The 26,796-nt window shown below is 50.3% G+C and overlaps 11 protein-coding genes across 11 annotated transcripts; 6 read left to right on the forward strand and 5 right to left on the reverse strand.

The window, feature by feature from the left end:
- Nucleotides 1–629: 629 nt before the first annotated feature.
- Nucleotides 630–1,986, forward strand: VTN00DRAFT_5423 (uncharacterized protein; the record flags this gene model as incomplete). Its single annotated transcript, XM_069431953.1, has 5 exons — nt 630–886; nt 1,025–1,078; nt 1,126–1,196; nt 1,255–1,466; nt 1,681–1,986. 5 exons carry the CDS (start codon nt 630–632, stop codon nt 1,984–1,986), a joined length of 900 nt encoding a protein of 299 aa, XP_069287860.1.
- A 770-nt stretch (nt 1,987–2,756) lies between these two features.
- VTN00DRAFT_5424 (uncharacterized protein) lies at nt 2,757–4,493 on the reverse strand (the record flags this gene model as incomplete). Its single annotated transcript, XM_069431954.1, has 1 exon — nt 2,757–4,493. The coding sequence occupies one exon, from the start codon at nt 4,491–4,493 to the stop codon at nt 2,757–2,759; it is 1,737 nt and encodes a 578-aa protein (XP_069287861.1).
- Nucleotides 4,494–5,603: 1,110 nt separating this feature from the next.
- VTN00DRAFT_5425 (uncharacterized protein) lies at nt 5,604–6,225 on the reverse strand (the record flags this gene model as incomplete). Its single annotated transcript, XM_069431955.1, has 2 exons — nt 5,604–5,832; nt 6,152–6,225. 2 exons carry the CDS (start codon nt 6,223–6,225, stop codon nt 5,604–5,606), a joined length of 303 nt encoding a protein of 100 aa, XP_069287862.1.
- Nucleotides 6,226–6,955: 730 nt separating this feature from the next.
- On the forward strand, nt 6,956–8,770 carry VTN00DRAFT_5426 (uncharacterized protein; the record flags this gene model as incomplete). The annotated part of the gene is made up of 1 exon (XM_069431956.1): nt 6,956–8,770. One exon carries the CDS (start codon nt 6,956–6,958, stop codon nt 8,768–8,770), a length of 1,815 nt encoding a protein of 604 aa, XP_069287863.1.
- A 796-nt stretch (nt 8,771–9,566) lies between these two features.
- On the forward strand, nt 9,567–9,950 carry VTN00DRAFT_5427 (uncharacterized protein; the record flags this gene model as incomplete). Its single annotated transcript, XM_069431957.1, has 1 exon — nt 9,567–9,950. One exon carries the CDS (start codon nt 9,567–9,569, stop codon nt 9,948–9,950), a length of 384 nt encoding a protein of 127 aa, XP_069287864.1.
- A 475-nt stretch (nt 9,951–10,425) lies between these two features.
- On the forward strand, nt 10,426–13,466 carry VTN00DRAFT_5428 (uncharacterized protein; the record flags this gene model as incomplete). Its single annotated transcript, XM_069431958.1, has 3 exons — nt 10,426–10,870; nt 10,952–11,132; nt 13,007–13,466. 3 exons carry the CDS (start codon nt 10,426–10,428, stop codon nt 13,464–13,466), a joined length of 1,086 nt encoding a protein of 361 aa, XP_069287865.1.
- Nucleotides 13,467–16,517: 3,051 nt separating this feature from the next.
- VTN00DRAFT_5429 (uncharacterized protein) lies at nt 16,518–17,471 on the forward strand (the record flags this gene model as incomplete). The annotated part of the gene is made up of 3 exons (XM_069431959.1): nt 16,518–16,584; nt 16,689–17,237; nt 17,317–17,471. 3 exons carry the CDS (start codon nt 16,518–16,520, stop codon nt 17,469–17,471), a joined length of 771 nt encoding a protein of 256 aa, XP_069287866.1.
- A 1,444-nt stretch (nt 17,472–18,915) lies between these two features.
- Nucleotides 18,916–20,463, reverse strand: VTN00DRAFT_5430 (uncharacterized protein; the record flags this gene model as incomplete). The annotated part of the gene is made up of 1 exon (XM_069431961.1): nt 18,916–20,463. One exon carries the CDS (start codon nt 20,461–20,463, stop codon nt 18,916–18,918), a length of 1,548 nt encoding a protein of 515 aa, XP_069287867.1.
- Nucleotides 20,464–20,525: 62 nt separating this feature from the next.
- Nucleotides 20,526–20,858, reverse strand: VTN00DRAFT_5431 (uncharacterized protein; the record flags this gene model as incomplete). The annotated part of the gene is made up of 1 exon (XM_069431962.1): nt 20,526–20,858. One exon carries the CDS (start codon nt 20,856–20,858, stop codon nt 20,526–20,528), a length of 333 nt encoding a protein of 110 aa, XP_069287868.1.
- A 1,988-nt stretch (nt 20,859–22,846) lies between these two features.
- VTN00DRAFT_5432 (uncharacterized protein) lies at nt 22,847–23,556 on the reverse strand (the record flags this gene model as incomplete). The annotated part of the gene is made up of 3 exons (XM_069431963.1): nt 22,847–23,248; nt 23,311–23,405; nt 23,460–23,556. The coding sequence occupies 3 exons, from the start codon at nt 23,554–23,556 to the stop codon at nt 22,847–22,849; spliced, it is 594 nt and encodes a 197-aa protein (XP_069287869.1).
- Nucleotides 23,557–25,194: 1,638 nt separating this feature from the next.
- On the forward strand, nt 25,195–26,064 carry VTN00DRAFT_5433 (uncharacterized protein; the record flags this gene model as incomplete). The annotated part of the gene is made up of 5 exons (XM_069431964.1): nt 25,195–25,587; nt 25,642–25,667; nt 25,719–25,813; nt 25,864–25,921; nt 25,992–26,064. 5 exons carry the CDS (start codon nt 25,195–25,197, stop codon nt 26,062–26,064), a joined length of 645 nt encoding a protein of 214 aa, XP_069287870.1.
- Between the last annotated feature and the right edge of the window lie 732 nt (nt 26,065–26,796).

Below are 26,796 nucleotides of genomic sequence, written 5' to 3' on the forward strand. Positions count from 1 at the left end.
TTGGTCTGGTCTAACTATTATGTGACTTGGAATGGTGCTACTTTCTCTAAATGGATTGTTCTCTTGTGATGCTCATCCGAGTTCTAAGCAGGTACACTCTTGCTGAAGAAAGTTTTGTTACACCTAACCCACATACTATTGAGCTGTCAGTTGCTATTTTGCCCACACATGATTTTGAAGCTATCCGAAAGGCATCTAAGCATTGTGATAGGTAGTAAACTCTAAGGTGAGTCAGCCGAGACCACATTATGACAAAAGCAGCGGGCTAGATGGCCTGAGCTGAAAGGGGCAAAAAACCCATTTCCATCCAGAGTGTACTGTACATTATGTGTGGCGACTGGTGAAGGTCCCTTATGAACAGCAAAGGCAAACGCTTTTCCAGCAGGCTATTTTGATTTATAATCTCTAGACATCAGTTTTGGCATCTATATAATTATCTGGACTTTGGATGACCTTTCCTCTCAAAGGAACTGTGCAGTTCTCTTCACATTACTTATGTTTAATTGACATGGACACAATCCGCGAGGCACCCTTCGGCCAGCTCCTGCACTGGGTAACCGGAAACAGGATCTTCCTGTACCCGGAAGAATGCCCTGGGTTTGTCTGTCCTGAGGCTTACAAGAGCCCTGATGCAACAACAACCCCAGTCAGCGAAGAGCATGTCTCAGACCTCACTGAGCAACCACAAAGGGAATACAGAAACAGCGGACAGCAATTGCATCGAGCCTGATATCGATACCAAGGCGTCACCCGTTAGCTTCCGTACTCACGCCGCGCTCTCTACTCAGGAACGGCTGGACATTAAGGCTGAGATTGCCATTGAGCAGACCAAGGGCAGGCCGATTGTGCCAGAGCGGACAAAGGATGGAATTATCCTCGTCGACTGGTACACACAGATGACGCGGTGAACCTGCAGAATTGGTCATCGGGAAAGAAGGCATTTGTGGCGGCGGAGATATGGTTGGTTGAATATAAAATTTGGGGTTCTCCAGAGATATTCGATTCTTGCTGACAAGTATGCTAGTCTGTATACCTTTTTCGCCTGCTGCGGCTCTGCAATCTATGTCCTGAGCAAAGTGTGAGCTATCCAGTTCTTAACAATGAAGATTTTCTAACGGCGAGCAGGGAGATTATGCTGCAATTCCACATTCAAGAAACAAAAGCGGCTCTCAGTCTCACTTTGTACATTATTGCTTGTATGTAGTTTTCCATTATACACCCTTGAATGTGTTATGCAGTGCTAATATGTAACAGACAATCTTGGGCCCCTTCTCTGGTCCCCTTTGAGCGAGTTACCGCTCTTCAGCCGGAATATTCCTTATATTACCACCTTCTTCATATTTGTCGTTCTTTGCATCCCGACAGCTTTTGTTGATGACCTCGCCGGATTGCTGGTGTTTCATTTTCTTCAGGGATTCTTTGGAAGCCCGTGCCTGGCCAGCGGTGGTGCGTTGATGCAGGACATGGTATGCTCTGAAGTATGATGCGTAAGGCCATGGAGTGACCCTCCGCAGTACTCTGTGCTCTACCTAACACTCCTTCTCGCGGGCTGGGTTGCCTCTGCCTACTGCGGACCCGCCCTAGGGCCATTACTTTCTGCATTTGCCGTCTTAGCGGAGAAGTAAGCTAGGATTTCAGTGGTATTCGTTAGTTATACAAGTGCTAAGAAGATTCAGCTAGCGCTGGGCCCTCTGGGAAATCCTCTGGATGAGCACCCCCACATTCGGTCTCATGTTCTTCTTTCTCCCCGAAACCTCAGCTGACAACATCCTCCTGCGACGGGCCAGGCGCCTCTGCAAACTCACCGGCAATGCAAATATCCAATCCCAGTCTGAGATCAACCAGAGAGACCTAAAATTTAGCGCCGTCCTGTTCGGCGCCTTGATCAAGCCTGTCGAGATCATGATCCCGCGCTGCTTTTCACCAACGAGTACACCTCGCTCGTCTACGGGATCTATTACTCTTTCTTTGAGGTGTTCCCCTTAGTCTATCCGCCACTGTACGGGTTCAACCTTGGAAAAACCGGCACGACCTTTGTATGTGTAATCGTGGCTTGCGGTTTGACATCCTCAGCGGAATCTAACAAAGAGTGTGACCATCAAAAGCATTGTCCAACACGTCTATTGAACTGTGAAAGAAAAGGAGAAGTGATAAGAATCAATTATCTTGGTAATTTACCTCTTTGATTTGTATGTATTCAACCAAATCGACCATCTTAATACACTATTTTCCATGGCGTTTCGAATTTAACATCGGTCAAAGATGCCCGGGGGCGGGAGTCTATGACCCGTCCTCACTGCTCAAATGCAATTACTGTAGCTGTAAATGCTCGAGTGTTTGTGCTATGGCAGTTATAAAGAGTGTTTGTACTAGAGTAGTTCTGTGAGGTTGGCACTAGAGTGGTTGTATAGTGTGGTTGTTAAGAGGTCACCTTTTCCAACCACTCTAGCGCAAACAACTCCTTCAACTGGTCTTGCCGGTCCCACGCTAGCCTAGTACACACAACTTATAACCGCTCAGTTGCCGATCCTTGAGTGGTTACATTTGAGTAATTTATGATTCTCCTTCAATTTATGCTCATCATTATGAATGAATTGCATCTCTATATAATACTTGCTTATCTACTCTTACTATATAGAAAAATAAATTATACTGTACTCATAGAGCTTTACAGACAGATATAATAGTTAGTAGCATGGTGTAACAGTCAACATATGACCTATGAAAAAGACAAGGAAATCCGAAGGACCAACATCCTAACCCCGAGTCCCTAATGCACGACTGCATCCCCTCCCAGCAGGCGCTCCTCTTCTTCGTTGCTCCTCCATTCCCTGCCACCTACTCCTTGTCTCCGACTGCAGCTGTCGCGGCGTCCTACCCGCTGCATTCGGTTGATTCATCATACTATCGCCTCCAGAAGCTTCCTGCAGGACACCCATCATCTCATCCTGCGCTCTTATCTGGTCCGCGACCGTGACCTCCTCAATCTTCTTATCGCGAGTCTCCCGTGGCCGGAGGATCCCACGCGCCGCTTCATGAAAGGCCGTGTCCCCCTTCGCATTCGTGGCACGGACATCAGCGCCTCGACCGAGTAGGAACTTCGCCGCCTGAACCTGGCGTAGATTCCTAGCCATGATGTGAAAAGCCGTGTTCCCGTCCTTGTCAGCATGGTTGACATTAGCACCGTGCGCCACCAGCAAGTCAAGTAAAGCAGTGTCGATGGGCCCGCCGTCCACGGAGCGGTAAGCAAATATATGCAGCACGGTTTGGCCATTACCATCTGAGACACTTGCATCGGCCCCATGCTCTAGTAAGAACCTGATCGCGAGATCGGCGTGCTTGCTCCCGCCACAGGCGGCGTGGCTTCCAATCGCGTAATGTAGGGGCGTCGCTCCCTCTTCGTCCTGGACATTGATGGCCCTGGGGTTGCCGGCTAGGAGCAGCTTGAATGTATCGATGAGTCGGGAGCTGATCTCATCGTCGGGGAGCGTGCATTCGCAAGGACCGGGGCCCGCGGCTGCCCAGTGGAGCGGGAGACGGCCGTTGCTATCGCGGGAGGAGACGAGGTCTGTGATATCATGGCCGATGGTGCTGTTGATTTTGCTGTTGTCGGCATGATGGTCAAGCAGCGCTTTAACTCCCTCCGCATTCCAAAATAAGCTACCCAGGTGAAGCGCAGTGATATCCCGCGGCGAAGTCTTCTTCCTCCCAAAGCCTCCGGCGCCCACGGGCTTATGGGTGTGCTGCTGCTTAGTGTGTACGTCGGCGCCTTCGTCAATGAGCCGTTTCACCAACGCGTAGCTGGCCCGGGAAACGGCCAGGCCGAGAACAGTGTCAAGCGGCTGCTGCTGCTGCTGCTGCTGCGGCTGCCCATCATCACCATCGCGCTGGACAGGGAGAACGGCGTCCTGAGCGGAAGCACCCCTGTCGAGAAGTAGGTTCATCGATTCCTCACCACGGGCGATACGGTCGCGGATCCACCCGTAGCTATCCGCGCTCTCATCCGCATCTTCGAACTTCAAACAAACCAGCGACGCCGCAGCAGACAGTAGCGGCGTCTCATCGTACCGATCTCTAGCGCTCACTGTCCCGAGCGGGGGCTGACTGTCCAAAAGGAACCGCACCGTCTCAACACTTGCAGAACCACATGCCGCGTTTAGCAGGGTGAACCCTCGCTGGTCGAGCGCTGTTGTTTGCGTTGGGGCGGCGGTGTATTGTTCCAGGAGGACGCGGAGAGCATCGGTGCTCCCGTGCGCAGCGGCAACCCAGAACGGATCGTAGTAGTATACCTCTCCCGGGGCAAGGGCGGCCGCTCTGGAATACACGGAGATATATTGGTTTAGTCTGGGGATGTCGTTGCGTTTGATGATTTTGAGCAGAAGGCCCCTGTAATCTGTCTCGTAGAGGGTGGCGCCGTCTGTGTCGAGGAGGACGGTCCCTGATGATGTGAGCCAGGCGTCGGAGCGACAGGTGTGAAATTCGCTATATGCCATTTTTACTTCATGTCATTCGTGGAGTGGGATTAATGTGAAGGTGGGGAGTGATATGGGGGGATGTAATATTAATGAAGAAGGGAGGTGAACACTATTTAAGGGACCAGGGCCAGTCTCACCCCACTACTTTTTCTCTCTAGAGGCTAGGTATGCTATTGATTGGGCAATTTAGTTCAGCACAGTATTGTAGCCCTGGGATGTAGTGATTTGTCTTGTTTATTGATTTATTTCCTTTTTTTTCATGATTCAGTTACTTTATCTCCGAGACTTTTTGATAATCATGAGATCTTTACTGAAACTTTCGTAGCAAGCTTACTTCTTCTCAAGAATAATTACTTATATCATGAAGTCTCCAAGTTTCAGGGCTTCCCCGCCCGCGTGGGTCAGTTGTACATCCATACTATATAAGCTTCATATATACAGGACTCGAATCCAAGCTAATAATATCCACCCAAATCCCTCATGCCTAAGGATCAGCATTTCCCAAGTCCGGTGCAGAACTGCCATCCGGCATCCAATTCCCATCGAACGCGCACTCTGGGGGTTATAAATGTTCCGCGCATTCACTCTCGTGTTCCAGCAGTTACCAACCTGATACCTGTTCAACGTCGGGAATAACCAATTGCAGGTTGCTGACGGAGAAGATCCCAGCGTTCCCAAATCGTTATTTTCTGGAGTAAATATCAGCAAATAGTCTTTATAGCAGGACAGTTGGACTATGAAGACACATGGCTGGAGAGATCCCAGCAACTTTACTGCAAGACCAACATTATAAACTATTACCTCTAACAAGTGGAGCACAACTGGGGTAGAGATAAAAAAAATAATCGAGTGAAGATAACAATCTAAAATTTATACTATCTAATCTATGCATTGTAGGGTTTCTAGGGACTGAGAGTTCATTGAACTTTCTCAGGCCAATGCCTGACTTTTGCCAATGTTTCTTTGTTAATTACTGTACATACAACACCAATCAATCCCGTGCTAGACAGAGCTCAAGAATTGACTACTAAATCTATCCATCTCTATATTCTTCCATCCAGATAAAACATATACCTGATACCTCCATTCAAAACCCAACCTGTTAGTACCTACAACCAATGGACACGATCACCCCAGCTCTTCTCCCTCCGAGGCCGCACCGTCCTCCATTATGACCCTTCCAGCGGCGACAGCGGCAAAAGCTACCGCGGAACCATCATCAATATCGCTTCCATCGTCTCCTTCCACGGCGGAATTACCATCCCCGCCGACGCAGCTGCCAAGGGCGGAGTCGTGCAGCTGACGTAGGTGCTTTCGAATGCTTTCTATCTGATATAGCACACCTACAAATTGCATTCTAGTCCGTTAACAGCATTAGCGATGGAAATGTTCCCGTTTTACGTCTTGAACTCGTCATAGTACAGAGGATATATACGGTCAATTAATTGTTCATAATCGAACTTCTATATACATCCCCCGCCGCGCCACCCCCACGGAACCCCACGCGAGCCGAGAGGTACCGTACTGTAATGTGTAAGTGCGGGCGGGTTGAAGCCGGGGAAACCGTTCCGAACCCTGGAAAGTCTGACTCGGGAAATCCCGAGTAGGCGGGCTGGGCCGACTCACGTTGCAAGTGCTGCTTTCCCCGGATTTACAGAGGACGTGTTGTGTCTAACGGCTTCGCATTGGGAAGTGCTGTTGTATCAGCAGACTGGGCTTCATGCTTCATGACACAAGGCAGCGATGTCATCTCTGGAGCGCTTCTGCAAGAGATGAATGTGATATGAACTGGGAGAGGCAAAGGCATGCACGCGCCATTTCCGTGTTCCGTGACGTCGATGAGGGTCTGGACTCTTGATAAGCGAGTCACGGGGATGCAATGTGATCGGCCTATTGAACGTGCACAGGAATCGTGTCTAGAATCAGCAGGTACTTTTGTACTGTACCTGCCATCTGGACTAGATAGACGCCTATTTCTTAAGCAGGAGGTGGATAAACAAACGATGTAACCAGAAATACGGCCGGTATGTAACGCTGGATCTTTTATAAGCTGCCAAGCTAGTGATGGTACCGTCACGGGAGCATCGCCCGATCGAGATGCAAGGGTAGGATGGGATAGTCTGTGCACGGTTTGAACACTCAGCTTTGCTCTCAGGAGCTTCACCCGGAATACAGCATGGTTATGCAGCTTGTCCAGTATGCTTGGAAGATAGGGAAGTTAGGATCTACTGACAGTCCACAGCAGGACGAAACAGCAAAAGACATGGTGTCTTTGACGGGCGGAACGCGCGCCACTGACTCGCGCAGGCCCTGCGGAGAGACCAGGAACAAGTATGCCGGCCGAGTCCAGCCATCTCTCTTTCACTCTCGCGCGTCCCCTATAAACACATGAGCTCCTCCTGACGGTCCTCTCCCTGAGCTTGTGCTCAGCTCTGTCTTCCCCTCGGTCGATCGTCTGCTAACTGCAGCCAGTCGTTGCGATGCGCCTCGCTCGCGCTCTACTGGCCTCGTTGGCCTCGCTGACGGCCGTCTCCGCCGTCGCTGTCAACCCGCTGCCCGCCCCGCGCAACATCACCTGGGGCTCGTCCGGGCCTCTACATCTCGCCGGCCCTCTCCTCCTCAAGGCTCCCTACAACCCAATCGTCTACCAAGCCTGGGAACGTGCCATCGCCAGTATCCTTACCCTCAGATGGACGCCAGCTGCGACAGAGGCGCCAATCGCCAAATACGAGGCCTTTCCCACGCCCTCGTCCGCCCCGGGCTCCAGCTCCAAGGCTAAGCGGGCGCCGTCGTTGCTCCTCGACATCGACCTCCACATTAACGACTATGCGGCGGACCTGCAGCACGGCGTCGACGAGTCGTACACGCTCGACATCACCGCAGACTCGCACACCGTCAGGATCACGGCCAAGACCGTCTGGGGCGCCCTCCGCGCCTTCACCACGCTGCAGCAGCTCATTATCTACGATGGCCACGGGGGGTACATCATCGAGCAGCCCGTCAGTATCCAGGATGCGCCGCTCTACCCCTACCGCGGCATCATGATCGACACGGGCCGCAACTTCCTGTCCGTCCGCAAGATCTACGAGCAGCTCGATGCTATGGCGCTGTCCAAGCTCAACGTCCTGCACTGGCATATCGACGATTCTCAGTCCTGGCCTGTTGACATCCAGGCCTACCCAGAGATGACCAAGGATGCCTACTCCCCACGCGAGGTCTATTCGCACGACGATCTCCGCAACATCATTCAGTATGCCCGCGCTCGCGGGATTCGGGTCATCCCCGAGATTGACATGCCAGGCCATTCCGCTGCGGGCTGGAAGCAGGTGGACCCGGACATCGTGGCGTGCGCGAACTCGTGGTGGTCCAACGACGTGTTCGAGTTCCATACAGCGGTCGAACCCCCACCAGGTCAACTGGATATCATCTACAGCAAGACGTACGACGTCGTCAAGGCGGTATATGACGAACTGTCGGGCATCTTCCCGGACAACTGGTTCCACGTCGGCGGCGACGAGATCCAGACCAACTGCTACAACTTCAGTAGCCGCATCCAGAGCTGGCTCGCAGAGGACCCCTCGCGGACCTACGACGACCTGGCCCAGTACTGGGTGGATAAAGCAGTTCCCCTCTTCCGGGATGTGCCTGACAACCGTAAACGCCGCATCGTCATGTGGGAGGACATCTTCAACGCTGAGACGCACGCTACTGACGTCCCCAAGGACATCGTCCTGCAGACGTGGAACGGCGGACTGACCAACATCAAGAACCTCACCGCCAGCGGGTACGACGTCATCGTCTCCTCGGCCGACTTCTTCTACCTCGACTGCGGCTACGGCGGGTTCGTCACAAACGACGACCGCTACAACGTTATGACCGACCCAGACCCCAGCGGGGCCACCACCAGCTTCAACTACGGCGGCAACGGCGGCTCTTGGTGCGCCCCCTACAAGACCTGGCAGCGCATCTACGACTACGACTTCACCCTCAACCTCACGGACACGGAAGCGAAGCGCGTCCTCGGAGCCGTCACCCCGCTCTGGTCGGAACAGGTCGACGACACCGTTGTCTCGGGCAAGATGTGGCCTCGCGCAGCCGCTCTCGCAGAGCTCGTCTGGTCTGGAAACCGCGACCCTGCCACGGGCCGCAAGCGCACGACGCAGATGACGCAGCGTATCCTCAATTTCCGCGAGTATCTCGTTGCCAATGGCGTCCAGGCCGCGCCGCTCGTGCCCAAGTACTGCCTGCAGCATCCGCACGCGTGCGATCTGAATTATAATCAGACGGTGATTTAGGGAGTTAGATGCAGTAAGTAAGTAGTCTAGTACTAGGGAGTATTCTGGATATGGATATGGATATGGATATGGAGTAGACTGTCAAGACTTCAAGTAGGAGCAAAGAACACCTAAATCCTTATGATAGAAAGCGGGAAAAAGGAAAACTTCATGTACATAATTCATACATAATAATCGAAAGCATATCATATCCCTGTACTTGTTGTACCTGTACTGTACTGTACTGTACTGTACATGTACCTAGTGACAATGCATAAAGAACCCGGAATCAAATACCTACCTCCAGCCAGCAGATCTGGAAGGTCTTCTAGAGCAGGCGCTAGCTTTTTTCTTTTTCCGCCGTCCTTATTCTAATAAAATAGCGACTCCGTGTCTCCTATGAAAATGTGTTCGCTGGCTCGGTGTCTAGCCTTTTAGCTCCCTATCTATGCCCGACGACGGGGCATAAGTGCAGCAAACCCAGGTTGATTGGCGATTGGCCGATGTTAACAGTCTGACCACTGGGGCAAGGAAGTGACAGCCTTGCCATCTCCGGTGTCCTTCTCATATTGCTAGCAATATATCCAGAATAGCTGTGACCTCCGTTGCATTTGAACCTCAACTTAATCAGTCTTGGAAGTTCTGCTCTCGTCAACGTTCTTATCGTTCTCGGAGGTTTTCCCAGTGGAATATGATAAACCTACATTTGAGGATCCCTGGCGTCCGTTCTTGGAGCCTTTCAAACTGAAGCCCCCGAGGAAAGTCCTCCACGCACGATGATTACACTGTCGGATGGATCTCTGCCCTGCCGTTGGAGATGGCTGCCGCCAAGGCAATGCTGGATGCGATCCACGCTAAGTTACCGCAGGATCCCAATGACCATAATACTCATACTCTTGGATCAATCTGTGGTCACAATGTTGCTATTGCATGTCTGCCATCAGGTGTATATGGTATCACTTCTGCAGCAACAGTGGCAACTCAAATGTTGTTCACCTTTCGGGCAATACGGTTCGGTCTGATGGTGGGCATTGGAGGAGGAGCACCAAGTAAGGAAGCTGACATTCGAATCGGTGGTGTTGTCGTGAGCAAGCCAACGGATACTTTTGATGGGGTGGTACAATATGACTGGAAAGACTGTGAACGGTCATTTTCAGCGAACGGGGACCCTCAACAGACCGCCACCAAGCAGAAAAAATGATGGGGAGAAGTGAGATACCAACGTTTCTTTTTCAATCTGTGGCAATGTCTCAATTCACCTATCCTGGCCAAGAATGTGATCACCTGTATGAAGCAGATTATGATCATGTTGGGCAAGGGAATACATGCAGTGGTTGCAACAAAAACAAATTGGTGTTTCGGCCTTCAAGAGCATCAAATGGCCCAGAAATTCACTGTGGTTTGATCACATCTGGCAACCACATCATGAACCATGGCATCACAAGGGACTGACTGGCGCGGGAGCTGGGTATTCTCTGTTTTGAGATGGAAGCTGCTGGGCTGATGGATCATTTTCCCTGTCTGGTTATCCGGGGAATCTGTGATTATTCCGATTCACATAAAAACAATGGCAAGCGTATGCAGCGGCTGCAGCGGCTGCATATGCGAAGGAGCTTCTCTCCGTGATATCAGCGCACCATGTCTGGAGAACTGTGAGGGCCAGAGACACTTTGTCAATGGAATTGGTGGGCTTTGCTGCCTCTATCGTTGCGTTTATTGATGTCAGAAATAAGATCGTGGCTCTTCTCCTTGCGTTCAATTCTACTACCAAGGGAGCACCAGAGGTCTTTAAGCATACCGCAATACAGCTGCCACTCATCATCGACGTCATGAAACGGATTGAGAAAAATTGCAGGGTCGGCTCGGTGGTACCAGAGGCGCAGAACGCGCTTCTACGCGTCGTGAATGGTAGTCTCCAGCAGATTACCGTACTCGACAAGCTGGTTCAAAAGATACTGCCAACCCCAACAGACTCCAGATTGCGTCGTGTCACGAAAAAAGCAGTTGTAAGGATTCGCGAAAGAAAATTTGTTATGGCAATCGTAAAGACGCTTGAGGGTTACAAGTCTACACTTGCCCTCCATTTCGGACAGAAATCAGGAGCTGCAATGGCTAGACTGTGTAAGTCTGAGGAGATGCACACGGGTAAGCATCATGAGTTCGTTCTTCTTCCTTGGCTGACCCATAACAAGAGGATGGCAGCGGTGCAGCGGAAAAATATGAAAATCTTATATGCGAACTGGCTGAAACCCTTCGCTACTAGTTCCATTCACAAGCCCAAGTTCGGGAATTGTGAGTGGATCTGGAATGAACCAGCGTTTCTCGAGTGGAGCAATCCACAGCCAAGTTCGGGCCAACTGCTGTGTCCACGGAGCTCACAGCTGCAAGCTCACAGCTGCGGGAAATCCGTCTTTGCAACTTCTATGGCTAAAGAGCTAGAAAGTAGGAAACGAAAGACTTTGTTCTTCTCCTTTTCTGGCACGGATGGCAATCGACAGACTCTGGATTCTTTAGTGCGTCTTACTGTGGCAGCTGTTAGAGGAGACTTCTGATGATAAGGTATTCGAAATTATGGATAATCTGATGCACAGAGGCCCTCTTACGACGCCAGAATTGTTTGGAGCCATCCTAGACACTGCAAAATTGGCGACCGGACCAGTCTACTGCATCATTCATGGAGTAGATGAAGCCAATAACCCAGCTCGGGGGTTGCTTAAGTACGTTCTTGATTTTATCAACCTCAACAAACTTCCACGTGGCCCTGCTTGGTCGACCATATGCACTTCAAGCGGCTATTTACGCAACGTCTTTGAGATTGAGATGAATTCCAATTTAATTAAAACAGATAGTGCCGAGATAGAGAACTCCCAAATTCTGAGGGCTCAAGGGCTGCGGGATTCCGTTTTCGAAGTGTTACGAGAAAAGTCAGATGGAATGATTCTCTGGGTAAAGTTGATGATTGAGGAGTTGCGTAAGTCACCCACGAATCTGAAGTCATGGATAAACTGCGCAATATGCCACGTGGGTTGGAAAAACTATACCGAGTTCTCTTCTTAAGGCTTGTCGAGAAGCTAGATGGCTTGGAGTTGATTCTTGCCAGGAAAGCCTTATTTTCACGGTTTCCTCATGTCGCGTACTGACGGTTGATGAACTGCGATATCCTTATGCCTTGGATATTGGGTCTAGTTCGTCATTGGAGGACCATCTGCTTCTACAACCGGAACAACGAATCATGGATGTGTGCGGCGGTCTCGTCAATATCACAGGTGATCATGTGCAGCTAACCGACATTTCAGTTAAAGAATTCTTAACAAGACCAGAAGAAAAATGGTCCTGCAGTGACGACCAGAAAATAAGATGCCTCCGTGTAGACTTCGAGGCTACACATCGATCTTTCGGCTCTATCTGCATCGACTACTTGGGTGCATGTGAATACGACTTCCCGCCTCATGACTCAGACGCCTTTTCAGGAATTGGAAGTAAATACCCGTTCCTGGCATATTCCTCCAGGCATGCGATTTCTCATTTAATACAGTCGGGCCCCCCTTGCACAGTGACATTGGGCAAGTTAGATGACTTCTTCGAATCTCAAGGATCCGCTGACTTGTCCAACGTTGGGTTTGAATCCAACTCGGGATGTTTGCATCTTGGTTGGATAAGGGAGGCCATGCATGGAAGCTCTTTAAAAGCAGACTTCGAATGATTTGGGAGCACGAGCTCAAAAGCCGAATAAGGAGGTTTGGGGAGGATGAGCTACGAACAGAGCGGTGGCGAAATTTCTCGGACCTTGCTGAGGATCTGATGCCAGGTACAGATAATAATGAGCCCCAACACTGTCTTCTGCGAAAGTCCAAGGGGCTCTTCTATCCCAAATTTTGAACCTCGTTAATGGCCATGCAATATTGCCGTTACCCAGACAGCTCGATATGTTCCTAAAGCTGCAGTCCCACCTACGTCGGGTCAAGATTCTTAGTGACCCTCTTAGATTACTGTTCGAGACAATGTTAAAAATGGCCAACAAAATTCCAGTTCCTGTGCTTCTAACTATTGGCAAATTCTATTGTAGACTGGGGTAAATTGGATGCTAAAGGTCTATCAGGCTGTAGGGAGGGACCTATAAAGTTTACGATTTTGGATTATATCGGTTGGATTCTGAGTCGACAGGGAAACTTTTCAGAGGCAGAAGGGATGCATCGACGAGCGATGGAGGGGGGGAGAGAAGGTTCTAGGGAAGGAGCATACTCACACTCTTGACAGTGCCAACATCCTTGGTGATGCACTCTACAATCAAGGAAAATATGCAGAGGCAGAAGAGATGTATCGACGAGCAGAGGGGAGAGAAGGTTCTAAGGGGCATTGTGATGTACCCGAGAATGATGGAAACAATGACGAGATTGACGAAACCGACCCAACGACCTGTGAGATGCACGAGGAGGGCGAGGACTACATTACCGAGAGTGAATCTGGCAGTGGAAGGGACGATATTGTCAGCCGAAGCGTGTGGAGACAAAACCCGATTTTAGAGAGCAACTCATCTCATGACACATTCCTTGATTCTCCGCTTGATGAAACGGATTATGAGACTGGTGTATTCGAGAGAAGAGGCGATGGGGACGAAGTCAACCTTGTTAATGCACTTAACGACCAGGAGCGACTGGAGACTGTGTTAGACCTACAGATCTACCGGAGTCCATGCGGCTTAGGTCGTTCGAACTAATCTGACAGGATCTTCTCACTTGAAAATAAAGCGAAGAGGGGAATTGCATCGAGTGGTCCATAGACTCAGTCATTTTTGATGCTAACCTAAGGAGGGGCCTACAATTAACCTGGTCCAAGGCTGGCGCTACAACGTGAATAGAGCAGCATAAAGAAATAAATAGAAGGAATCTTTCTAATAGCGGATTCGAGCCAGGGGTTATATAGGTAGTTCCCACTCTTTGATGGCTCTGGGATGCTCCAGAATGTAAATGCTAGTTCTTTGATCGCTATACCGCAGGTTGCAGCCTCCCGACGACCGTGAAATTATAAAAACTGGTATCTCGCATTGACGAAGGTCCCCAGGACCACCCAGATCCAGGGACCCTGCAGCGGACCTATGTAGGGGGCATTTCGAGTCTTTTCGACGGTTACTTTTGGGACGCGAATCGAAGTTAAAGTCCCCTGGTATACCAAAGTGAGCAATACGCATTGGAGGGATATGATGCCAAGTCAGACAGCACAAAGACAATTCCAGGCCTCGATCCTTGTCCCAGCTCTCGAGTCCAATGGAAGACCGGCACTGGAGAACATCCACCGATGCCCAGTGGCGTCCATGCCTAGAAGTACTGTGTACCTGGGTAATAAGCATAAAGGGATAGATAGGCTTTTTCTCAGGAGAGGTGTGGTGTGGCTGTGCTAATGCTATATAGATGTGCTGTGACGTGATGCTTGGTTCGGATGCGGCCCGTCCCGACCTCAACCTCAACCTTGGTTCGACTGGACTAGACTGCTGAGGCTGGGAACTAGGTTGGAAATTTGATGGAGATTATACACAGAGGTACATATGAGAGCGCGCTGCGGGGAGAATATCATGTCACAGAACTGGCGTAAGAAAGGCGTTCGGCTTACGCAAATGTTAAAGATATGGATGGTCATTATGGAGATTGCAGTTAGGTAGCTGGTGTAAGAAATTTTTGATACATAGAAAGGGGAAAGAAATGCCATGTATACTAAACCAGACAGCATTTCGGGAAGAGATAGAAGTGTTATTGACAAGACATGACGGGACCGCATAAAGTGCCTTCTTTTTCTTTAAACTTAGACAATAAGAAGAAATAGTTAGAACCCTTAAAAGTCAAGGAACAGCAAAGGAAATAAGTGACCTAAGTCATCAGAGGGCACGCATTATGACACCAGACTGCATATGTAGGTACTCCAGTTGTTGGGTTCGAGGATGCTAACTACTAGATGAGTAAGTGCTTAGTTGTCCTTTTCCCGTTGTCCACTGTGATGTTGGTCACGGAATCGATGTCGTACTATAAACTGTCTGTTCTATTCAGAGCTAGAATTCACCGATATCCTTCAGCTCAAGGAAGACTGTAGAAAAGATGACAGCATCTGTAGAATCATTCAGATTTTTCAGCAGCGCGGTCGATGGACCTTCGCTCAAATCGTCCAAGTATGTTCAGTGGTGAGGGTAGGGAATCGATATATTAGTAGACGCCTCAAGGTTGCTCGTGACGAAAGGAGTGTTAGGTACTGGTCAGCTCAAGCATCTTGTCAAGCGCCTTCTGCCTCTTGACTTTGAATCTTGACAAAGTTGCACTACTCTCATCTACCAGTCGAAGCGCTGGGAAATATGCGGTGTAAACATATCTGCGTTTACTGGACACGCTGGTATCTCCTGCTGCAACAACCCTGCCGCGTCATCGGTCTTGGTAACAAGACGCCGAAGCTCTTGGCCAGATCGTGGGCCAGCCCTAGGGATTTATGGACGAACCGTGAGGCGCAGGTCGAGCCGTTTGGGGCATTAATGGTCTGTATTAAGCTGGTCAGTGTCATGTCGATCACGTGTCAGAGCGGGGTTCAGCGGCCAAAATTGGAAGCGTTGAGTGGCAACCGTGGGGGTCGCAATTTAAAGAGCCCAGAATCTTAGCTCAATGCAGTTAAGAAGGCGTCTAATATTAGAGACACGTTATATATATATATAACTATGTAAATAAAATGATTAAGAAGCCTGAAAATGCCCTACTGGGCAATTACGTACCCAACATTACAGTGCAGTGATGCACCAGTCCTCCGTAAGCGAGAGACGCTCGTCGTGACTCGACTTCAGCACCGTCGCAAACCGTCGTTCCGGTGTGAGGATAGAGCTCGGAGTCGTGGCTTTCCGAGGCGCCGAGTGGGCGTTAGACTCCACCCACCAGCCTCACACCGCCACTGATCGTGCCCCACGTAGTAAGCTCCGTTGCACCACGAACCTCATCCCAGGTGTCCGTTGTTCTGCTAGGGATTTCTCGGATGCCCGCGGTATTTTATTTCTTTTTCGGGACTATTGTGCTGCCCTAGTGCGGTAACAATACTGTTGCTGCTACTGCTGAGGGAATTTCACTGTTGTGGCCAGAAGATGTTGGTCTGCTGCGACGATATACGTCCTGCGCGGGATATGCTGGACTAAGACCTTATCTCTTTGTATGATGCGTGCAATGTACAAGAGGACACTGTGTCTTTGAAGTTGTTGGCAGATGTTGTTCGAGTTTCACCAATGGCGAGGATCTCTTGCGATACCGGCTGAGAGAGAAAAGATCTTGGAGCCACTGCCTAACGGGCATTCCTGCATATGCTGATTACTGCCGTCTGTCACTGCTTCCGATTCAGATGGTCTCGATGTGGAAGGCCAAGAATGATAAGCCTGTTAAGTGGCTCAAGCCTGGCAAATGGCACAGCCACAACAGGCAGTCAATGGGAATATCGTCATTCTCAGCGGCCTTTGTCCCAGCAAGCAGATACTCACGATCTGTCGACCTTCCAATTCGAGAGATTTATTCTCGCATACTCGTGTAAGCGCCAAACTCCCTGATACAGTTACAAAACAGGTGGGCCCCGCTAAGAGTCAGCTGCTCCAAGAACTTTCTAGCGTCACGAGGGGCATCCGGCAGGAGATAAATAAGGCATGTCCTGTTCCCCTCATCGAGTCCTCAAGTTTCTTCCAGTGTTTTGCACACTCTCTTCTCTGGTTCTCGAAATCTGATACGCGTGTTCCAGAGATAGCTTCACAACCTACACAACCATGTCGTTCATGAAGAAGTTTGAAGATCTTAAGATCTTCGGAAAAGATGAGGAGAAGCACGAAGAAGGTAAGCCCATCAATCAGTAATCAATCAATTCCATGCCTGTGTTGTATATGTGCCACCCACCCTGTTCCTTGGTAGCAAGTTTTGACTCGTCCCCTCCTATTCAGGTCGTGACCGCGGCTACGAGCCCTACGGTCAGCAGCCTCCATACGGCCAGCAACCACCATATGGACAACAGCCACCATACGGACAACCCTCATACGGCCAACCCCCATACGGCCAACAGCAGCCACCTTACGGACAACCTCCAGCTCCATACGGACAACCCCAGCCCTACGGAGCACCACCACAGGTCCGTCCTCCCCCAGGACCTCCACCACCCCTCCCCATGGGCTGGGTTCAGCACTGGGACTCGTACTCTCAGCGCGCATACTACTTTGAGACGGCCACTGGCCGCTCGCAGTGGGAGGCCCCCTATGGCTCCCCGTCCGGATACGATGCTTCGCGCGGCGAAGCATCCGGCTACTACGGCGGAGCTGCATATCCTCCGCAGGCACCTCCACCTCCCGTCGAGAGCTATGAGCAGCGCTCCGAGCACTATGAGAGGCCGCCTGAGGAGGAGAAGAAGCACAGCGACACAGGCAAGATGCTCGCTGCCGGTGCTGCCGGTCTTGCCGTCGGTGCCGTTGGCGGTGCATTGATCACGCACGCTCTCGGTATGTTTGGCAGTACTCCATTGGTCCATTTATTTTGTTTGGCATCTTGTATCCGCATGCTAACTACTGGACATTACAGAGGACGACGACAACTCGGATCACGAGGGCGAACGTGCGATTCCTCCGCCCCCACCGGCAGAGGGCCACCCTGGGGATGCCTCAGGTAGCGACATCGAGGAGCTCCAGGAGGCGCGCGAGGAGTACGAGGAAGCCTACGAGGAGGTTTACGACTAGCCGCGGCGGGAACCCCAATCTAACTCCTACTTGCCTTGGACAGAGGTCGAGTCGACTACATTCTATCCATGGCACTTTTTCTTTTCCATTTCGTTGTTTTCTAGTTCCTGCGTTTGGCTAGATTCCCCCAGTCAGCAGAATCTGATTGTTGTCTAGAGTATTTAGTTTAAATAACTGTTTTCAGTCTCCCGGCCTCATACAATCAATACACCAGAAGTACCGAGTGTTCGAACCGTGAACTGGTTTCTACTGCTGCGCATAATAGGCTCGATGCCTCGGACCTTGGCAGTGAATAGCACTAACCAAAAGTTTGAAACCAACTCATTCCCGGATGGAGGGATGTCATGGTCCGGCTTGGAAGACATGAACTGAACCACGTGTCAGTGGGCACGGGATAAGAACGCACCTGCCTAATAGTAGTCCCTGGGTTTCTCTTTCCTGAATGGGTCAATAGTTGGATCTCTGCGGGGCCTCCATTAGGTACGTAGGGGTTTCCTTATTTGTAAATGTTCAACCAGGCTTAGTAGAATTACCTACCCGGTGTTTGTCCCTCTAAATTTGCCCTGTGCGTCCACTGATTTTTCTCGTTATCACTACTTCAATCACATCCGAGAGACGTGACTGGAGTGCTTCATCTATCTATCCTGAAGACTTGGTGGTGGGTGACTGGTTCCTTGCAAAGACTCTAGAACTACCTACGTTCTACGGTACACAAATAAAAGGGTGTCTTTCTAGTTCCGTTTATTCTTGTCTCGCAGTTTACGCCAGTCGTCTGGAGAAAGGCGAAAAAGACTCGAAATCTGCGCCGTTGGAGGGTGACACATCCATGTCATGTTACGCCGTGTCATCCATCTTCTCCTACCAAAGTTGTCTCGCTGGACGGGTCTTACCGTTCGATCCCGTTTCGATCAACCAGTCATGTCCCATTCATCCCCTTCAAAGATCACCGGAGAGTCGAATCAAGCGCTTATTCTATCTATCTAGTATCTCAGGGAATTAACTTGACGAATGATCCGCAGAGAAATGAAAAATACAAAACGCCAATCGAGAAAGTCAATCGACCACATCCTGCCGAGGTTGTTTCGTCTGCTGAAGCTCTAACAGTGGACGTTCTAACAAGTTACGCGGCACATTTGTCGAGAAGTTGCTTTTGTGACGGACGGCTTTGGCTTTTCTGTGGGTCGTGATCTTTAGGTATTCTTGATTTGTCCGCTATATAAAACCCCAAACTGACGAGGAATTCTCTTCAGAGATACCAGCAGACCAGCCCAGCGCCCTACGCAAAGCAGCGCAAGTTCTGGGCGCTCTAAAGAACAGACGCAGAGAAGTCGGGACTGTTGGAGATCAAGCGTCCAGGAGAACAGTCTTTTTTGTTCCCAAAACCTGGCTCTATAATTATAATTCCTTTCTTATCGACATATGATCGAGCTTCTATATTCTTTCCTCATCTGTACAATCGATCTCTCCGCACCGGTGCAACAACTGTGTCTTCCAATGGGGCCAGCGCTATTAGCCCGACATCCGCGTGTGGGTCGATATCCCCAAGCCTGATCCTGATATCCCTCAACGTCGTCGCTCTCGTACAGCCGTCGAGCGTAGAGCCGCCAGCTGCGACGTCTTGGCACTTGTTACTCAGAAACGCAAGCGACAGTGTCCCCAGCACGTCTGGGACCAGCGTGGAGAGTCGGAAGATACTGCCAGCTACCGCAACAGAGGAGCACGCGAAGGAGGTTATAACGAGTACGGCAAGCCACGCATAGTTGCAGCGGATGACATCGTGTGCTGTGGTATTGGTGGCGATGAAGCTGGTGGTGTTGTAGCCTATATATTTCTCTTCAGACAGGGTAAAGTTTCCCGCAACGTCTGAGGGCGAAATGGTGACGAGCAACTGCGTGTTTATGAGCTGCGTAAGGCGCGTCTCGAAAGTTGCTCGCCCGATGTCATATATGGAATGCACGTTGTCGTCGGTGATCGCGTTGTCAGGATTGCCGAGGTACTGCACCATTGGGTTCATCTGGCCTGACATACCAAGAGTGGGGAACATGTGTGTAAAGGTCTTGACAAACCCACCGGTATCTACCCAGCCGCCGTCCAGGTCAAAGACTGTCCAGTTTCGACTTTTTGCCAACGGGTCCTGGGATGGTCGTGCCGAGGTTGTTGTGCAGGAAGCCCCGGAGCATGAGACGTTCAGATCGACATAGGTGGTCTGGAGCTGGCATTCAACGTGGGCGAGACCATTCGTGTCAAAGGTCTCGAACACAAGCATCCGCGCATCGCGTGTTGAGGAGTTCAATGCTAAGCCGCATGGCTGTGACACAGCAATCGAAAGCATATAGCTGGAATCAGCAGCCCAAGAACAGTCAGTGGTGCCGTTGGGACGTGGAGCATCTGTCACAGTGTAGTTTGTAAAACGGGGAGGTTGGTGCAGAACTTCAAAGACAGGACAGTCGACGCTCAGATATGAAGTGGACATGGTAAAGGTCGTGTGGCCATATTTTGGTATCGAAGAAACAGGGATACCGACTAGAGATGAATATGTTATATTGTTCGGATCGGAGAAGACTATCCAGGCGTCTGTTTCATTGCTATCGGTTTGGTTGATAAATGGTATCTTAACGTTGCCCCATATATCCTGGCTTCGCCTTTTCAGTTGACCAGCTGACATCATTGCAGTGGAAAAGAGCGCTCTCGAAGGGGTGTAATAGGCCGATAGGCCTGCAGCACTGCCATAGTATTCGGTGAAGGGGTCCATTGCTGTGAGATTTATTGTCTTGGACAGATGCTCGCTCTCCACAGAGATGACTCGCAGCGACGCCTGACTGCCCAGGGGGGACAGTGACCAAATCAGGATGATGGCCAAGCCCAGAAGGTTGAAGGAATTAAGGGATATCTGTGTACAGAATGCGCCGGAAATGGTGTTGCTGCCGATGAGCTGCTCGACCAGTCCGATAGTTGTTCCCTTCTGAAGCTTCCAGGTCGCAAGGGACCTCATCCCTCGACCTACGATGGCCGCAAATAACACTGGGAATACCGTTGGACCCTAGAGAGAGAAGGTCAGACCTTGAGAGCTTGATCATGAGGAACGGGGTGCCTAGACGAAATGCTCACATAGCGAGCTATCGACAGGAGGCGACGAGCTTCCGAACCATCTGGACCAGCAGGCTTTCCATCGACACTGTACACAAGGAAGCCAAATATGATAAAGAGAAGCGCAATTATTACGTTGATAATATCCGTGAGGAACCCGATCACTCCACCAAAACTCGCATGCCAGGGATTCGGGTGCCGCGGCCCTGGCAAGTTGACCCGATTCTTTGGCACTTCATCGGTTGAGGATGGGAGCTGTGGAACTTCTGTTAAGGTCACGTATTCCGGACCCCGAGCCATCTTGACCTTGATCTCTCTGGGGACGTGGCACTGGCACGGTCTGAACCGCTCTGTGACGACGAAGACAACCACAACATTTCAAGCTTTGTGGAGAGTTAAGTCTTCTCCACGATCCATGCAGCTTCACACGGCGCAGCCTTGCGAGCGATCATTGCCCTGTCCAGTCCCCACGCTCAGCCGCACTGGGGATCTTTAGCACTACTACTGCATACTGCGTACTGGGCTTGTAGATCATTTCCCATGACGCGAACTCTTGTTATCTCGAAGAGTCACGTGCTAGGGCCGTAGTTTCAGCTAAAAATATGCAATTGACCAATCATTTTATTTAACTAGGAAGAATCGGCCACGGCCACTTTTGTTCCTTTTCCCTTTCCCCATCAAATCATAAGGATAGGGAGGGGTCTGGCTGACGACCCACTGTGCTCGAGTGGACAACACACCTGTCGAGTGGATTGCCACAGCTTCTCCAGGGCTGCTCCAGCTGAGGGGTACAGAGTACACGTTAGTTGGCCTTAAAAAAGCAGGCAGTGTAAAATACAGGCCTTGCGTTGAGGGGTAAGGTTATTGATCCTTGGAGCTGGCCAGATATCAGCAAGCTACTACAAGTATCCCTGTATTTATGATTCTAATGGAATGGTTTCATATTTACCATAAGTGAATGTCCACAGCCCATAGCGCATGTGATAACTGATGCGACCCTGCCAACTCATTGTTGCCGGCCCCTCTGGCCGCCGGTGAGGAAAAATAGCGGGAGTGCCTAAATTGGTCAGGCACTTGATGCAATTTTCAAGGACGATGTTCAGAATGTCATGTACAGCAAGATGTTGGAGGTTGCCGGCCCGGCCCATTCTCTCGGACACCAAAGATAATTGCAAAAGGTCGGGGATGCGGAGAATCTCTGTCCTTGTCTGTTCTTTCCATCCCCGAGTCTGAGAGGCGGTTCGGTAGGTAGGCAGGTCAACATCCGTCCGTCCCGGGACATTGAAATCTTAGGTACAGTACCTAATTTCGGATTTCGGTCATATACCTACATGCATATATCAAATTTCTTGGCCTGATCCGGTAATGGCGTATAAAAAATCGAAGCATACAGTCTGTGAGCACAGTACAATGCCTCGATTCGATCGATGCTTTTGCGTCCTGTGCATGGAGTACTGTACCTACTGTACTGTACGTGCATACCATAAACTCATCTCAGTTAGCAACTACCTGATACCTAATGTGGTAGGATAGATTGCTGTGTAGATCACTGCCATGTTGCAGTAGGAGTCGGATGTACTGCATAGTATATATAGCCGGCTAATTGTTAATGCAATGCATTATTCTTATTCTTATTCTTATTCTTTATTTAATGATAATACTATTTGATAAGGACAGGTACACGATGCGGTGATACTGAGTAGACAGATATTATGCGGTGTGCTTCTACAGATACAACTCCACAGTCGATCCATAGGATCTACGAACCGTCCCGAGTTATGATTGGTCGAAGCTTTCCTCGGCAGGAACATCCCTCGGGATGTGCATGATCGACCCGCGTTTTCGGGAGTTAGACGCATTAGGAAACTGCTTATGTAGATAGCTTATTTTGCGAATCTGCGGTGAAGGGGTCCTGAAATTGAGGTAATAGGATAGGCAGGTTGTGAAAGTCCGCTCGTGGTTGTTGATTCTGATTATTAAGTAGTAGTTACCTAGGTATTGATTGAATTAAGTGATTAGAGGGTAGGTATGTATGGAAAAAACAACGCTACATTGAAAATCAGAACTCAGAACCGGCTTGCTTTAGTACACATGCAGATAAGATGTCAGTTAAACTTAGACGCATTTGGATGGATCGTGATGTGAGATGGTTAAACATGGAATGATGAAGATGGGATGTCCCGTCCTCTTGTATCGATACACTTGAATGTTTACAGTGGTAATTATTCAACTCATTCGAGTCGCTGGATTTCCAGCGTACCGTGGGAAATGGTTACACAGTAGCTCCCTTACAGGAGAACCGCAAACCCAGCGGTGAATCCCGCGACAAGTGCAAAGGCTCCATAGACCTGTCCGATCTCCAGGACAAGGCTACGGGCACCGATTCCCTTATCCGGCGTGGCAGTCGCGTCGGATCCGAAGCCATTGTAGATCACGTCACCTCCAGAGGTCGAGCTAGCACTGGGAGTGGCACTCGGAACCGCAGTGGTGGTGATGTTGTAGCGCTTGGGGTCCTGCGCTCCGCAGGGGTTGTCCTGACGGCATGCGGACTGGCACGAGGAGACGCCGTTACAGTTGTCGACACACTGGTTGTTGCGCTCCGTGCAGACGAAATACGGGATGGTCTGGGAGTATTCAGAGGCGTTGGGAGACTGGCCGTTGCTGCAGACACAGCTGTAGGATAGGGTTTTCTATATGCAAATTTGTCAGAAAAAAGCTCCCATCGAAATGACGAACACAGGATCGGGCTTACCGAGTTACAATCGTTGTGCTCTGGGGTCTCAGACGCTCCAGGGATCTGCATACAGAGCAGAGGGCAAGACGACTTCTGGGACTCGCACCATTGGTCTGGAAAATAAAGGTCAGATACAGCGTACAGACGTGCGAATATTGGAGACAAACCTCTTGTCGACAGAGGAACACTGTCCGGGTCGATGGATTGGGCGGTGACGAGGCTGACAGCCGAGGCAAGGGCAAGGAGGAGGGTACGGGCCAACATGATGCCGTTTTTCACTTTTTGACTGTTGAGGATAATCTGAATCCGAAAACCCAAACTTCTTTGCAGTTCTGTCAGATGGCAGAAAGGTTAGCTGAAGGTGAGCTTGGTTTCTGCAGACGGTGCCCTGGACGGGGAGTGCCTCTGGAATGCAGGAGGTTGGTTTCGTACTCACCTACTCTGCTCGATCTTCCGTGCGTTGTTCAACGAGCCCCTCACGAGGTTCCGGATGTCCTTGGAAGCTCTGCTTGAATTCGCAGGAAACAACAGTAGCGACTGGCGTGGAGAGCAAAGATAAAGAGACAACACGGACCTCAGGAGAAGAGGCTTCTGAGGAGCACGGAAGATGGGGAAGGGAACTGGAGGCCCGAGGGACTCGGTGAGGTCTTTAGCGGACCATGCTACGGCGTAACATGGCTAGAGCCGGGGGAGTTGCATTCCTGTCCAGGAGCCGTTAGTGAATAGGCAGAGGAGCTAAAGCTGACTAGACCCTTGCGAAAGGTTCGTAGTCCCGGAGAAAAGAGAAAGGAGCTGTCAATGTGGGGAATCTGTTGATAACCACGGTGAGCAGCTAGGACGAAGGCGGACGAAGGCGCCGTTAGACGCGCCGTGAGAGAGGGATTTATTGTCTCATGTCACTTGGCCATTGCTGAATTGAGTTGCTGAGATGCTGACTCCGGAGATTGACTCCTTTGTCGTACGGAGTCCTCGAAGAAGACTCCATACAACTGCATTTGTCCGACTCACCATGGATCTTTTGTCCATCGGGAATCATGTGTACTCTGCCAGTGTTAACGTGAACAAGCTCTAGTGGAAGGGCGCCTGGGACACCCTGCAAAGCGCCATGGGCTGGGCGTGGTCCGGATGTCTCAAAAACGTGATAACAAGGCCCCTTTCGACGATGTTGATAGGAGTTGGCCGGCTAGCGGCTACTTGGCTTCGCTCTAGTCCACTGCTACCTTACTGCAGTTTGTCTAGCAGTGTTCATCCCTGTCCAGCCGGAGAATGCGAGCTGCAGATCCGACCAAGCGGAAGCGGTTAGATTGGAAGAACAGCGGTTCCCCCTTCTCCAGACTTAGGGCTTGTCCTGCGGAGCCCTAACGCAGGCCGAGGTAGGCCTCCCTCTTTATAGCCTCAGGCATGAAAAGCTTGGCGTCCCGTGACCGGCCTCACCACTCCGTCAGACCAGCTCATCGCGTCTTCTCTGGCGTTGTCTCGTGTCTCGAGGTCGGGGCGTCGTGTCATTCCAGGCGCTTCCATTCCTCTTCTGCTGCAACGCTCCTTGCACCCTTCTTCTTCTTTCAGTTTGGTCTGTCTTAGGTTCGGCTGCGTCGCAAACTTCCAAGGGCTTCGACTGCGTGCTACTCTTCCCGCCACTGACAGCACGTTTCCGCTGCTCTCTGCCAAGCGGACAAAGTTCCTGTGACACGATCTGACTCGCTTATCCCGAAGCTTCCATAGCGGCCTCTATCAATCATCGTTACATCTGCTATTTCTGGACACTGTTCGCACCTGTTTCGCGTTGCATATACGGTCGATCCGACAGCTGACCAAGTGTCCTTATCTGCTTCCTCCGGCCTCGACTGCAGCTGCTTCTGATGGATGGAGTCAGCGAATGAGGAGGCCGTTCCGCCACCTCGTATGCAGCAGCTCTCCCCCGCATCCTCGCCTTCCACTGCGGCACCCTCAACCGACGCTGCGGCCATCTCCAGCGGGGTCGATGTCAACGACAATAATGGCACGGCCCCTCCCCCGTCCTCCCCGCCGTCTCACGACGGCCCGTCAAGGAATCGCGCCATATCCGGTGTAGTTCCCCCCTACTGGCGCCATACTCGGGCTCTGTCCCGTGCGTCTCAGACATCGGTGGACGGCTTACCTGCTATCACGCTGGAGGACCACACAGAGGACCCGGACTCTGCGACCAGCCGTGGACTCTGGGCCAAAAGTGTCGAGATTGAGGACTATGTCGTAGTTCAGGGAAAGTCGGGGGTGGGGGCATACGTTGTGTGGAACTGCAAGATTGAGACCCTTGATGTGCGCAATTACATGCATATCGAATGACGGTCCGTCGCTAACATGGGGTTTTAGGGCGGTCCAATGATAATTCGGTTGAGGTATGGACTGTAGGATATGCATGCACGTACTTATGCTAATGTCCGCCTTAGATATTCCGAATTCGATGACCTACGCCAGAAACTTCTGGCTGCATTTCCGCATGCTAAGAATGCGTTGCCGCCTCTTCCGCCTAAGAGCGTACTGTGTATGTTGCAGCAGACCTTCATATGGCGTACATTGGCTGATATACCGTAGTTAAGTTCCGTCCATCATTCCTAGAGTCCAGAAGGGTCGGTCTGGAATACTTCTTCAAGTCAGTCATTTCTATCCGGAATTGCCAGTCGAGACATCTCCACAAATATCTAACATATCTTTATTATTAGCTGTGTCCTGTTGAATCCAGAGTTTTCGGGATCTCCTGTCCTGAAGGACTTCCTCTTTTCTCATCTGGGCTGATGCATGCACATGTTCGGTGACCACGATCATTTTCTTGCCTTGGAACAGTCGACATCTATTAATTATGGGCATCCGATGTGATTACGACGTCATGATCACCTCTTAACTTCTTGGACATGGTTTGACACGATTGACGGCTGGAAGCTCTTTCGAACGTTAATGCTTATAATATTTGCTTAATAATATCTACATTCTATGCGTCTTTCCCTTTTCAGGCCTGTTCATTTGCTTCTAAAGGACTTCTCTGGGATACTTCATCGTTCACTTCACGGAAATGGGGATTTTCGAAAACATAAAATATCTATTTTTCTCATGTCACAATCTAATAAAGTCATAACTCTTGTTACGCTCCTATCCGCTTAAGAAAATGTGATGATCCCACATAACCCGTCTATATCACAGGATCTCTTTGATACGTTCCATTCTCAAATCATCACAACTGATTCTAGATTTCAGAAGCTTCCTCCCTTAACGGTTGATGGCGCTGATTGCAGCCACTAATATTTTCTGTATATCCAGAGAATCGACAACTAACAGCATCTCGTTCTTGTCACCTTGGGAAAATACTCTCAAAGCTTTCTCCAAATGATCCTCTACTGGACAGTCATTCTTTCAATGGCTCCAACGATAGCGACAGAAAAAAAAGGAACAATAAACTCTATAACTGGGATTATGCATGTCAATATGGGGTCTATTAAATGATTCAATTAGGTTGTTGCGTGGGAGAAGCTT

The sequence above is a fragment of the Thermoascus crustaceus genome (genome assembly GCF_041956765.1).
Source record: "Thermoascus crustaceus strain CBS 181.67 unplaced genomic scaffold VTN00scaffold_3, whole genome shotgun sequence".
NCBI classification, from domain to species: Eukaryota; Fungi; Ascomycota; class Eurotiomycetes; order Eurotiales; family Thermoascaceae; genus Thermoascus; species Thermoascus crustaceus.